Below are 14,577 nucleotides of genomic sequence, written 5' to 3' on the forward strand. Positions count from 1 at the left end.
CATGTTCAAGTTCAAGATATGGCATATTTTCATGACAATACCATTTCCCAAGTAGTCAAAATACAAACCCAATAAGTCTTAACAAAGTCAAAGAAGCATTAAAGAAAGACTTCACTGCTAACATTAATAGCTAGAGATACTTATTACAAAAAAGGAAAAAAAGAAAAAGAGATACTTATTACTTAGCCAAGTTTTTATGCAACAACCCAAGACCAAGTTAAACCAAAGGATGTGCCACATGGATGACAAATGGCATTATACTAAAGTGCCACTTGGATATGCCACTGCATCAGAAAAATACAGTTACACCCCCTCAACGTTCTAAAACATCCAACTATACACCTGACTTTTAAAAGTCACCAACTGCACACCCTGAGGTTTCAATTTTGACCCCCTCTTTTGACGGTTTGTTCACAGATCGAAGGGTTAGGATGATCCTATAGAGTTGATTTTTTGGGCACACCCTATCTGTGTCATGGTCCATCAAATGAATGCTTTGGATCATCCAAACAATGAGGGTGTTTTTGGTAGTGTTTGGATTTGGGTATGGGGTATGGGGTGTTCATTAGCATTGACAGTGTTTCAAAAGAGGGGGTCCAATTTATACAAATTGAAACCTCACGGGGTGTAGTTGGTGACTTTCACAAGTCAGGGTTATAGTTGGATGTATCTGAAAGTTGAGGGGGTGTAACTGTATTTTTCCCCTTTTTTAATTTGTAAAATTAATGATTAGCACAAGGTTTAAAAAAAAAATTTATTTTATAAAACCCTAGGTATGAAGATTGGATTTATATGAATTGTGTGCCTTCAATGTGATCTATCTTAAAATATTTATAATTTTTTGATGATGTGCATGAATGGTCATATCTTGATTAATTAGTACAGATGAAGATTTTTTTTTAACCCTTCTAAAATTATCCAATTGACTGAAAAGGGGGAGTTAAACATTATTTTAAAATTTCGTTCATATGACAAAATAGGAAGCTACAAAGTTTGATAATCTTAGTTAAAACCCCATTTTTGGAAATTCATCATATATTATCTTTTTGAATCAAGAAGGAGAGTTTGATATTGCTTTAAAATTTGGCAACGGGGGACTTTTTAAACTTTCATAATTTTATCTTTTTTTTTAACTCCTTCGTCATATGATTTTTGGAAATCAGTTTTGTTTCTTACCCCATCTTTTAATCGATGATAAAGGGGGAGAGAAATTGAATGATTTGAAATTAACCTTGAAAATCATTTATAGAAATTATTTTAAACATGGCATAGATTAAGGGGGAGCATTTTTTTGTTTGAAACATATATTTAGGGGGAGTTTAATTATGAAAATCATCTTGGGTTTGTCAACATCAAAGAGGGAGGGGGAGATTCTTAGCCCAAGGGTTCAACCTTGGACTCTTTCTCCAGTCATGTTTTGATGACTCCCAACACAATATGACATTCTATGTTAGTTGATTTACTAATATGTGATTGTTGTTTAAGGACGCTTTTTCTAAGCTCTTCAAACGACCAAAATTGAAGATATTAAAAGCGTAAATGCGAGAATGGATACAATTGAAAAAGTTTTTGTGAAGTCTAGGGTCTAATTCTAGTCCCTCTTTATATCACTAGGGAAGTCACAAATCATTTTTAAATTATTTTTAATAGAAAGTAGGCTCCCTAAGATTTCCGAAATGCACAAAAACGTCAAAATCTGATAAGAAACGAGGAAGGTATGATTTTCCAAAGTTATTTTTGTAAACCGGTCCAATACCCTGGACAGACAACAGTCCACTAGACAGTTGGCTCCCCTAGGGTCATCCGTCCTAGCCATTATAATCCTATAACGGCTTGTTTTGGGTTATAAACTCTATAAAAAGGGTTCTAAGACCTCTAAACATGTATTAAACACACTTGAGACTTATCTTGGCCTATACACTTGTGTGCAAACCCTTTGTGCCATTATTTGTATATTATTTGAGGGATTAGTGTTGGAGTCCTTTGCAAAATATTGAGAGAAAGTGCAATGAGCTAAATTGTTGTATCCTCCCTTGTAAGAATATTGAAATTGGTGGATTGCATCGTATGAACCCTTAGACGCTAAGCTCAGGGATAGAGTTTAGTCTTGGTGTAGGGCACCGGATCAATCCTTGGAAAGCTTGTAACAGTTTGGTCTTTTCCCCCGTAAGAAGACCGAGATTGTAAAGCGACGAGAGAGGACATCTCGTGAGTGAACGTAGGCTGGAATTGGGTCGAACCAGTATAAAATTGGTGCACACTATTTTAATTCCTCTCTTTATTTATTTTTGCATTTAATTTTGTCTTCCTAGTTCTTTGATTCTTAATTTTGTACTTAGTTTTAATTGTTAAATTATTTCAAGAGAACAAAATTTTTTAAAAGCCCAATTCACCCCTTCTTTGGTTGCCATCTGGGCCAACAGATGATTAGGGAAAATTAACAAGAGAGGGTGCAAGGGACCTCTCAGCCCTCATTTAGAGAGTGGGAGTATGTAAGGAGAGATTTTTTTTTCTTTTTTTGCTTGGCTTTATGCATGGTATAAATAGATTAGGGGTGAGAGATTGGTCCCTAATTATCTACAAAAAATATTTGAATTTAATGCTCAAATGAGACATTAAGGCCTCTATGGAAGCCATTAACTATATCATTTCTACAACAATTATATCCATTATTTGCAAATAACTTATTTGACTTCAAAACCATTGGCATGTGACATTATATGCAAACACATTTGAAAATGAAGGTAAAGCAAATTCTTATTACCTTTATTCAAAATTGAATCCCCATTATATTTATTTTTAGTTTATTACAAGATCACCCAATAGTTTTAGTGAATGTTTAGTGAAAAAATATGAGTAATATTGATGCAGATGCATTTGACGAGAATGATATGCCGAAAATTCAGCCCATGGTGAAATTTCATACGAAGTTGCAGATTAGAATACCTACTTACCTATAGGAAGTTGTTTCCTTATTTTATCCTTATCTTTAGATAATCTCTATGAGTAGTCTAGAATTATAGGATTTCTTAAGTACTGCTTTTAATAGGGATTAGTATTTGCTTTTGATAGGACTCTTTATTAGAGGATATCTTGTCATTATATATATTATCCGATTGAGAGAAATGAAGGAACTTTTGATAAACAAAAATTAAACTTTGTGTTTTGGTAACAGAAGCGTGGCTTCTTTTCTTGGTTATTGTTTTTTTGCAAAAAACCATATGTGGTGTTTGGAATTTTGAGTTCTTTCTTCTCCATCCCATTAATTTGGAATCGGAGCTCTGATTGACTCGTGGCGTTTGTCGCAAAGAAGCGACTACCATGGCTCGTGGGCGTCATCAAGATCATCAAATCAATGAAGTTGAAGAATTAAGGATGAAAATCCATCAACTAACGAAACGCGTAGCGTGTCTCGAAACTCGGAGAGGCTATAAAAATAGTATCATCTCGGAAGATTTTAACCCTTTTGATCATCGTGCTCCGTGGGCTGAGCCGGGTGAAAGGAAAGTTCAAGATCGGATGGGTCCTAATCAGTCCAACGAGGAATTTGACTAGTTGTTCGAATTGAAGGTTCTAGATGAACAACCACATCTAGATTTGGTCGAAGAGTTTGACGAGTAAGTCGAATCGATGGCTCTAAATGAACAACCGTGTTTTGACGACTACAATGATGATGAGGGTGACAAGATCACTTCGAACGATAATGGTGAGGCGTTAGTTACTCGGCGTACTAGAAATAATATTATCATTGATAGTGGGAGTTGCGAGGATGTAGTAACACAAGAGATGGTTGTTGTGTGTTATGAAACCACGACCGAAGAAGCAAAAGAAATTAGATCTGGTGGCATGGAGATCGAAGTAGATGATAAATGTCGACATACTAATTTTATTCCTTCATCAATTTTTGTCGATTGATTTTTTATTAGATTATACATTGAAGCCTATAATGGATGTTTATGAATTCATGGCGGTTCAATATCAAGAAAGATTGTCTTTTCGTCCTAGAGATTATGTAGAAGAGTTAGAGGCTCTTAAGTTTCAGATGTTTAGCATTCTTCAACACTTCAAAACTCGTGCGAGTTTTTCTGAATCATGGGACGAAAATTAGTCATAACGTGCGCTCGCCGAAGATTCAAATCCGAGGACGGATTTTCTCCAACCCGGGATTCTGATGCTGATGCATTTGACGAGATTGATATGCTGAAAATTTAGCCCATGGTGAAATTTCATACAAAGTTGCAGATTAGAATACCTACTTACCTATAGGAAGTTGTTTCCTTATTTTATCCTTATCTTTAGATAATCTCAGTGAGTAGTCTAGAATTATAGGATTTCTTAAGTACTGCTTTTAGTAGGGGGTTAGTATTTTCTTTTGATAGGACTCTTTATTAGAGGATATCTTGTCATTATATATATTATCCAATTGAGAGGAATGAACTTTTGATAAACGAAAATTAAACTTTGTGTTTTGGTAACAGAAGCGTGGCTTCTTTTCTTGGTTATTGTTTTTTGCAAAAACCATATTTGGTGCTTGGAATATTGAGTTCTTTCTTCTCCATCCCATTAAATATTACCGTGTAAAACTCTCAATTTTAGGCAATAGTGTAGTATTCATGCTTTGTATAATGGTCTTCCCTATTTTCATGTCCAAAGGTCCTGGCAACTGAGGAGCTATTCAAATGTCTTCCAACTCCATTCCGTAATCTTAAGAATTTGACCTTAAAGACGGGATTAGACAAATCTGAGCTTCCAGGGATTGCCTGCTTGCTTAGGAGTTCTCCGAATTTGGAGTCTCTTTCCATAACAATAGGTTTTACAAGATGTGCCAATGTGAGTACTTCCATGAATTGCTTCTGTTTATTTTTAGCTGTATCATTTTTCATTAAACTAATTTATGATTTTGCTTAATTGGACACTTTCTCTTAATTTAATATTTAAGTGATTTAACGCTTATATGCTGTGATCGGATTCTGTCTTCCTAGAGCTTCGTCGATCCCGAGGACTACTGGGAATCACAACGGTCACCTTTCGATTGCCTGTTATATCACCTCAAATTCTTAACGATTAGAGGATTTACTGGATCAGAAAATGAAATGAGTTTATTGAGATATTTGCTCGCGAATTCAACGATCTTGAAGAAACTGATCATCAAGGTACATGACGATATCTTGTCAAGGTTGGAATTCATGCTAATTCAGAATGTGTTAGCTTGTGATGGAGCCTCAAGGATTGCAGAAATAATGATTTACTAAATTATGGAGAATTTTACTTGGCAACTTGAAACTATCAGTTCCTTGGATTTTTTTTATTTTCAGAGTATTTTGTCTAAGGAATCTTCCTATTGAAGCTCAATTTGAAAATTAGATGCAGCTACTGAATACAAAATTTCCCATTAGCCCTTCAAGGTGAAAATTTCAATTGTTGTGATCATATATGAAAATTTCAAGATTTACATTGATAATTGCTTAACAGATGAGTAAGGCGGAGGCATTTACGTCTTAATATGTCTTACATGGGTTACAACATGTAGGATCCATATATTGTAGAGGTGAAGCATTTAAGTAGGAACCATCTCCATGGCTTCTAACATGGGCAGCTGGTGCTACAATCATTATTACTTTTGTAGTTGTAATATTTACACTTTCTTAGACTCTTAATTGTGAAATTTGACACTGGTTTATCTTAATCCTAATTGAAGGAAGTTATGTTTTGATTTGTTTAACAGATTGGCCAACTTCAGCATGAACCATAGCCATGTCTTCTAACATGGGTGTCACAAAAATATGCACACACGCAAGAGAAAGCATTGTGGGACCACCAATTTGTCCTCAGTATAGATAGGGCATGCCCCAAAATCTTCTAGAGAAGATGATCACATCCCTTCAAGTCAAAGAAATAGGCAAGTATAGTGGGCCTAGGTATTTTCAGGACTTAAACCATTCATTTAGTGGTTCCTGTTGTAGATAGGCCACACCCCACAAATCTTCTAGAGAAGATTACATTCCCTCCAATTTTCTTTTCTATTTTAACCAAGAACACATCGATATACGACAAATGGGGTAGGTATAGTGTACTATTTGCACGATCTAACGCATTCATTTTCGGGGAAACGAATTTATGGTTTCCTTTCCCAAACGGTTACAAATATCTTAACATGTGGAGTTTGTTGGGAAAGTAATATAGGAATTGAGGACTAGAGTGGAACGAGTGCAGGTCTGATCTATGCCAAATGTCACTATAGAATTGGAATTTGTAGAAATAGGCAGATTTGAAGCACATTTTACATTACACTATTTAGGAAGGGGAGTGATAAATCGACTCCTCATGTGTTTTTCTCTCTCCACTTTCTGTCTCTAACCCAGAGGAGAGAGAAAGACACATGGGGAGTAGATTTATCACTGCACTCAGAGACTCATTCACTAAATCTCTCTCTCTCTCTCTCTCTCTCTCTCCGTGGTCAAAGAACTCCAAAAACAGGTGACAGTATTGAAAGGAAGAACCCTTTGACACCTTCCATTGGCCACTCAGTTAACTCGCAACTTTTTCACTATATTTACTTGAATTTATTGCAGACATTTTCGAATAGTGGAGCAAGCTACACTTGTTCAAGCAAGTTAAAGCCGTAGCTGAATCCTGTTGTGTGACTTTATTAAAAAAATTAAAAAGTCGAAGCAGTGGAGAAAGTTTGGGAAAAGCCAACTTCACTAATGTGTCAAAGAGAGAGATCTGGTTTCAGCTTTCTGGAGTGTTTTTTTTAAGGTTAGGTGCTAATCCTCCCTATAATCCATTGTTTTATGCTTTTTCCCTTTTTGTTTTTGGTGTTGAATTAGTGGCGGGATTTGCAGTTGGATATGATGATATGCTATTTTTCTTTTTCTTTGTTTCTTAGAGAGAGAGAGAGAGAGAGGTGGTCGGTGTGGAATGTGAAATATGACATGTCAATAGCATAGTTAGCAAAACGTGACTCTGCAAAATAATAATAATAATAATATTAATAATGACGGCAAAAATTCGAGTTTAATACGGCAGTGGTTCAAAAAAATGTAGTAGAAAAAACAGGAACACAAGAAAATGAGTTTAGAATTTTGTCATTTACAAAAAATGGTGGGGGTAAAATTGGAAAGTTGGCCAAAAAAAGGTGTTTAAAACGCATTTTAAACGTGTTTAAAACGTTTGCCTAAAAAAACGGAGCTTTATTCGTTGTAAAAGTTTTAAACCGCACACTAATAAATTGAGTTTTTCTCAAAAAAAATAAAAACACCATTTAAAACGGAGTTTTGCTAACTAAAGTCAATACCAATTCCCCATTCTAATACTTACCGAGACACAACTATTGTAATCAACACTCCCTTTGGGTGTGTTTGGATTGCCGGAATCGGGAATCGGTATTGGTATCCGATACCATTTTAGGCGATTCCGGTGTTTGGTTTCATTTGCTAAATGTAATTGGAAACAAAACTTGAAACCAAGCGGAAAAAACAAGGGAATAATCAGCGGGTTTTGATACCCGCCGAATGGGGTGGTATTCTGATTCCCAGAATCAACACGAAAAACGGTGTCTCTCTCTCTCTCTCTCAAAAACCCAGAGTCGAGATGTGGTCTTTCACTCTGATGAGAAAAGGCAGCCACGTTCTCTTTTCCCGTTGTTTGCATGTTGTAGATCTCGAGCTTTAAGATGAGCAAAAGAAGAAAACCTAGAAAACTCTACAGAAGAAAATGGGTTTTATTCGATCTCTCTTCCATAAGAGGATCCATTTCAAAGCTCACCCACTTCATCATTTAGGCAGTTTTCTTGCTTTTCTGTCTCAACTTAACATCAACAGCTCCAATAGCATATTTTTCTCCTTTTTTCTTTCCCAATTTTTTTATTTTCAGGGTTTGGTTTTTTACCTTTTATATTGCCAGGCCAACACCTCGCTCTCTGGCCGAATCCTTAGAGACGTTGTTTCTGTCTCTCCTCCTTTCTCTCTCTAATAAACTAGTAAACAGAGGTGAATTCTCTTTCCTTTTTCTTTTTGATGATTTCGTTGATTTTTGCTGCGATTATGACTTTCAGTTTTGTAAAGAATATTTAGGAAGAATCACATCTTCCATCTTCTGTTTTCTGCAATGTTTTCTTGGGATTGTGAGTTGAGCTCTTTTGGGAGGTGGTTTAATATTATGGATTTGAGTTTGCTCCAGAGATACTTAATTGGGATGATGATGAGGCAACGTTTCACCTTTTCTTCTTTTTTTACTAGTTTTTTTTTGGGTTCATCTCTTTTAGCTTGAATTTTGATACCCAAGAAAGAGAAATTGAAAAGACTAAATAATTGAGTGGGCGATGTCCTAGATAAATTCCGGGTTTGAAAAATTGGCTAGACTATGCATTTGCTCGAATTTTTACATGCTTTTGTTAGCATCATTCTTGTCTGCTACTGTTATGTGATAAGTATTGTATTAATTGATTGTAAAATTCAGTGTTGGTGAATGGAGGAAAATTTCTTGGGGTTCTGTTTGGCATTAAGATGTTAGTGTCCCAATTTTGCCTGGCTTGCTTGAAAAGGTTTTCATGAAGAAGGTTGATATGATTCCCAACCTCAAGCAATCTGTCTAATTCCTAGAGATGAAGAAGTCAAGATGCATTTGCAGTTCTCCTCAAATACCCTAATTTTTCAGTATGCCTAAGATAAAGAATAAGAAAATATAGCGTATATTCGTCTTATTATTAAAAAACAAGTATGACTGATTGAAATATTTATTGAAAATATGATTCCATTCCGAGTCTAGACGGTACCAAACGCTAGAATCGAAATCAAGCTTGATTCCCTAGATAAGTTCCAGTGCTTACCCAAACACTAGAATTGGAATTGTTATCCGTTTACGATGGGAATTGGAATTGGATTGGAATGTGATACCGATACTGTTTCCTGATTCCGGCAATCCAAATGCACCCTTGAAGGGGGCAACTGGAATGGGAATGGGAATGTAATTTGACACCAATACTGATTCTTGATTTCGGCTATCCAAAGCTGAAATTGAATGCTAATATGATTGGTGCTAGAGAGTCTTACATGCCAATCAATGACAATTTGTGGGACTATGACACGTTGGAGTAAGATGCGGGACCCACTAATTGCACCAATCATGTTAACACCTTAAAAGCTTTACAATTTGTCCTTTCCTTACCATCATACAGAAGCTTAAGTTTGAATTTTTTCAGTGTAAAAAAAAGTTTCTAAGAAACCTACTACACTAAAATTCAAACTTAAGCTTCTGTATGATGGTAAGGAAAGGACAAATTGTAAAGCTTTTAGGGTGTCTTTGGATTGATGGAATCAGAATTAAAGAATCGGTGTTTGATTCTATCCCCACGGTTCTTGCTTTTGGGAGATTTTACTCAGTGCAAAGGGAATGCCCAACCGGAATTTTAGGTGGAATCTTGGATGAATTTTGATACCGCCCTAGGTAGGTGGTATTCTTATTCCCAACACAAAATAACTTGACTTGGTTGACAAAATTAGGGGAAAAAATCTTCATGATTTAAGGGAGAAGATCTCTCTCTCTCTCTCTCTCTCTCTCTCTCTCTCTCTCTCTCTCTCCATGATTTAAGGGAGAAAATCTGTCTCTCTATGGCAAATGCTTCGTCTCATACGTAAGACCCTAAACCTGCTTTTTTTTTTTTTTTTTTCTGAAAATGCTTCGTTAATAATGATTCTTCATTATAATGCGTAACCAAACACAAGAATTGGAATCCACATTTCCTTTACCATGGGAAATGGAATAGGAATGGAATTTGATTTCCATACCCATTCTTGATTCCTGGTATCCAAACGTGCCCTTAAAGTTTCTTAGAAACTTCGTACAGTTTCCAAGCCATGAGAAATATCAAGATTTTCTCGATTTCATTTAAAACATACTACATGCCTGCACAAATTTGTTCTCTTTTGATAGGTAAGCAAATTTGAACCACTGACCTTAGTGTTCTACACTCTTGGGTTAGTTAGTTGATATGTTATACATCGAAATTAGGTGTATACACCATCTCTATGACTGATCTGACCGTCCAAATGATAGGATAAGGTCCTAGATGGGGTCATGGCCTAAGATCGCACCAATCAATTGCCTGCTTTTCAAGATTGTTTAAATCCCATGTGACCGAATCTTGTATATTTATTTCAACTTTCATCCCATATTGGGATTTGTTAGGATTTTGTCTCCATTCACAAGGTGGGTGGTCTGACATGCAACAGACCAGCAACGAAATTCCTTTTGCGATGGACGCTAGCAGTTCCCTTCAATATTATGGGAATTTTTAGCAAGTTTTCGTCAAAATTTTCCTAGCAAAAAGGGGACCAATTTGATGGTTCGCAACCCGATTAGGAAATAAAATAGTAAAATACACATTGAAATGGGCCAAATCAACGGCCATTTCAGTTCTGTTTTTATTTTCCAAACGGAATCCCGTTTTCAAAGTATTTTCCTTTCATTAAATAATAGCATTGTTCCTATTCCCGCCCAAATTTTCCTCTTCTATAATAAATTCGTTTCCTATTCTTTCCCTAACGGTTACATCCTTTCCTTTCCCAAAAACCGTTAAAGGGCGGATCCGGAAATTTTCGAGGATCGAATTTATAGAACATTTTTCCCCATAAAAAGGCTTCTTACTCTTTCTCTCTAATTCTCTCCCTAATATGATTCTGGATCTTACCTTTCACAAGCTTCAACCCTTCATGGTGATGCACTTTGTGTACTACACTTGGTATCAGAGCCTAATGTTGATAATCAAGAGCCTAATGTTGATAATCAAATCCGCCTATCTACATCCATAAACTTCAAGAACCACCTCTACTCTCGCTGGGCTCCGCCTCCAGATTCAGATTCATCCCCAATCTCTCACCCCGAAAAAGACCAAATCAAAACCGTAATCCTCTCCATCATGCTCTCTTCTACCCCACTCATTCGTAGACAGCTTAGCGAAGCCTTCATCATCATTGCCATTCACGATTTCCCCAAATCCTAGCCGTCCCTCCTCCCTGATCTCGTCTCGAGACTTGGGAATTCGAAGGATTACTATTCTATCAATGGAATCCTTGATTCTGCGAATTCAATCTTCAAGAAGTTCAGACACTGCTGCAAAGCCGAAGAATTCCTTTTAGACCTCAAGTATTGCCTTAATGGATTCGTGGAACCCGTCTTAAAGATCTTCCACACAACATCAGAGCTCATTTCTACAAATCCTCAGTTTCCCGCCGAAACACTCCAGACTCTCTTCGAATCTCAGCGCCTCTGCTGTCTAATCTTCTACTCACTCTAACTTCCAAGAATTGCCGGAGTTTTTCGAGGATCATATGAAGGAGTGGATTTGTGAGTTCCATAAATATCTAACCACCACTTACCCTGCTCTCGAGGAGGACGAAGATGGGATTGCCAATGTTGATAGGCTCAGAGTTGCCATTTGCGAGAACATCACCCTCTACGTGGAGAAGGATGAAGAGGAATTTGAGGGGTACATTGAGGGCTTCGTTGATGCAATTTGGAGGCTTCTTATGACTACATCTGCATCTTCGAGCCGTGATTATGTGACCATTAGAGCGATTAAGTTCTTGACCACAGTCAGTATGAGCGTCCACCACACGATGTTTGGTGGCATCTTGGAGCAGATTTGTCAGAGAATTGTGATCCCAAACATTTGGCTTCGGGACGAGGATGAGGAGATGTTTAAGACGAACTATGTTGAGTACATTCGGAGAGACATCGAGGGGAGTGATCTTGATACGAGGAGGAGAATTGTTTGCGAGCTTCTGAAAGGAATAATGACGAATTACAGGGAGCAGGTAACATCAATGGTTTCATTTCGGATACAGAATATGCTAGATTTGTATGCCACTAACCCGGGTGGGAATTGGAAGGAGAAGGATTGTGCAATATATTTGGTTGTTTCTCTTGCGGTCAAGAGGTCAGGTGAAAATTTGGTCCCTCCTGGTTTCGTTAATTTGTACAACTTCTTCACTACTGTTATTGTTCCGGAATTAAAGATCCAAGATGTGAACGGATTAAATCCGATTCTCAAGGCAGATGCTTTGAAGTTCTTCATGAATTTTTGTAGCCAGATTCCGAAATTGTTTGTGATTTCTTTGATTCCCTATGTTGTACGATTTCTTACTCTTAAGTCGAATGTTGTTCATTCGTATGCTGCAAATTGTATAGAGAAGCTGTTGCTTGTTAAAGATGAGAGGGGCCGTCCTTGCTACAATTCTGCTGATATACATCCATTCATGCTAATGTTGATGGACCATCTCTTCAGTGCTCTGAACTTTCCAGAATCCGAAGATAATATATATGTCATGAAGTGCATCATGCGGGTTGTCGGCGTGGCTGACATTGGTGGTACATTTGCCTGCAAGTGTGTTACCAGTCTAGCACATGTTCTTTGTAAGATTTTAAAGAACCCAAAGAACCCCCTCCTTTCACCATTACCTGTTCGAGTCAGTGGCCGCTTTGGTCAGAAGGTCTTGTGGGAAGGACCCTTCTCTGATATCATCATTAGAAGAAAACCTTTTCCCTGTTCTCGAATCTATTTTGGAAAATAGTGTCACTGAGTTTTGGCCTTAAACATTTCAGATCATGACTCAGCTTGTGGAGATAAATAGACCACCTCTTCCAAGGCATTACCTGCCACTCTTTGAGAAGCTTCTCTCACCCGAGTCTTGGTACATACTTGGAAATCTCCCCACTCTCGTTCGATTGCTTCAGGCATACCTTAAGAAGATGCCTCATGTGCTGAGTAGAGAAGGGAGGCTGAGTGACGTGCTTGATATATTCCAAAAGCTGGTCTTGGTTCCAAGAATGGAGGAACATGGTTTCTATGTGCTCAACAGTCTTGTAGAAAATCTTGGCTATGATGTGATGACACCTTACATCGGCCACATATGGGGTTTTCTATTTACACACTTGCAGAATCGGCGAATTGTGACTTTTGTGAAGTTGCTCATGACATTCATGTCACGTTTTTTGGTCAGGTACGGACACACAGCTCTTGTGGACTCAATAAATGCTGTTCAGCCCAACCAATTTAGGATGTTTCTCGAGGAATCCTGGATACCAAATCTTAAACTGATCACTGGGGCCATTGAATTCAAGTTGACTTCAATTGCTTCTACCAGACTTCTTTGCGAGTCTCCGTGCCTCTTGGATAACTCTGCTGCTAAGTTATGGGGGGAAATGCTTGACAGCACTATTACTCTTCTCGCACGACCAGAGCAAGATAGAGTGGATGGCGAAGTGGAAGTGCCGAACATAGGAGAAACTGTCAGTTATACTACTGTATTTAATCGTCTTTACAATGCTGGTAAGATAGAGGAAGATCCTCTGAAGGAAATAAGGGATCCGAAAGAATTTTTAGTAACTTCAGTAGCCAGACTTTCCACTCTTTCTCCTGGAAAGTACCCGGCAATCGTAGAACAGTACGTGGATTCGCCCAATCGAGCAGCACTGCTCCAGCTTTTCAGCATATATCATTTTTCCATAGTCAAGGTAAATATTCGTCATCACGCTAAGTTATTATTCTGCTCTCTTCATTTCTCTACTTGGCACTGTGGCTATAGTTTTCATTTTGTCAGTTAGTTACACCCTCCTTAACTTATGCATGTGGCATGGGAAGCTTGTTTGTAATTAGATTGGAGTTGATTATTGTTGTATCTTATGCCTTTAGTCTATCAATTTATGTTGCATTTTCTGCGGACATTGGGTAAGACCGCCATTTCTTTTTTATTTTACAAGTTTTAGCATTTTGTTTATGTTATCTCTGTAGAAAGGAAAGGTAGATTATTGTCATATCACCATTTTTCCATTGTCTAACTGTCAAAAAAAATTTTATGTTAGCTCCATGGAAATTAAAATTAGATTTTTTTGAATGGTGCTAAATTCATGAAGTAGAAGCAAAGATGACCAGACCGAGATGGTCAAACCACAACAAAATATCAAAAGAAAATCATACAAAATAAACCCAGGCCTAAACCAAAAAATACATCAAAGGGTGGGATAGTCAAACATTTACGGAGGCAAGCAATCCACCCAAGGTTTATAGAGGTGTCCCTCCTCGCTGTTTGCGATCATAAAACATGCTGAAATTCTGTATCATATGTTGTAGTTGTGTCTATGATCTCCTCAATAGCATCAACAAATCTAAAAGTCTGATCCCCTAAGCAGGGCCTGAATCTCTATCTCATTAGAATAAAAAAAACTTATCAGTCCCGAATAAGTCCACCTAATCTTGACTATAGTTACTAGGGTGGGAAACGAAACGTGAAACGGAAATGGGAAACGCATGAAAAAAAATACAGGGGAAACGAGAAACGAGAAACAATAGAAAATCGTATGAGAAATGTCTTAGGAAAAGATGTGTTTTTTCCAAAATGATTTCCGTAAGTTCAACACATGTTTCCTACATGTTTCATATGCGTTTTCTACGAGTGTTGCATACGTTTATCACGAGTTTACACATTATTTACATAAGTTTTCCATATGTTTCCCATGTGTTTCAAAAACATTTCTCCAATTTTGTATTATATTTTGGAAACGTTTCCGAAACGTGTT

At 37.3% G+C, this 14,577-nt stretch overlaps 1 protein-coding gene and 1 pseudogene across 1 annotated transcript; both read left to right on the top strand.

Annotated features, from left to right (window-relative positions):
• Positions 1–3,630: 3,630 nt before the first annotated feature.
• On the top strand, positions 3,631–5,252 carry LOC143857422 (putative F-box/FBD/LRR-repeat protein At4g03220). Its single transcript, XM_077367848.1, has 3 exons — positions 3,631–3,858; positions 4,654–4,830; positions 4,983–5,252. The coding sequence occupies exons 1-3, from the start codon at positions 3,631–3,633 to the stop codon at positions 5,250–5,252; spliced, it is 675 nt and encodes a 224-aa protein (XP_077223963.1).
• A 5,420-nt stretch (positions 5,253–10,672) lies between these two features.
• On the top strand, positions 10,673–13,733 carry LOC143857424 (exportin-2 pseudogene; annotated as a pseudogene).
• The last annotated feature ends 844 nt before the right edge of the window (positions 13,734–14,577 follow it).

Source organism: Tasmannia lanceolata, unplaced genomic scaffold (genome assembly GCF_043159265.1).
Source record: "Tasmannia lanceolata isolate RefF3 unplaced genomic scaffold, GAP_Taslan_0.1 ptg000024l, whole genome shotgun sequence".
Taxonomy (NCBI): domain Eukaryota; kingdom Viridiplantae; phylum Streptophyta; class Magnoliopsida; order Canellales; family Winteraceae; genus Tasmannia; species Tasmannia lanceolata.

What these genes read in the sequence shown, in the direction of transcription:
- LOC143857422 (XM_077367848.1), top strand. Translation starts at nt 3,631, where the DNA reads ATGGCTCTAAATGAACAACCGTGTTTTGACGACTACAATGATGATGAG. An exon ending in CTGGTGGCATGGAGATCGAA is followed by an intron (nt 3,859 to 4,653) that starts GTAGATGATAAA and finishes TCATGTCCAAAG; the next exon opens with GTCCTGGCAACTGAGGAGCT. An exon ending in GTTTTACAAGATGTGCCAAT is followed by an intron (nt 4,831 to 4,982) that starts GTGAGTACTTCC and finishes CTGTCTTCCTAG; the next exon opens with AGCTTCGTCGATCCCGAGGA.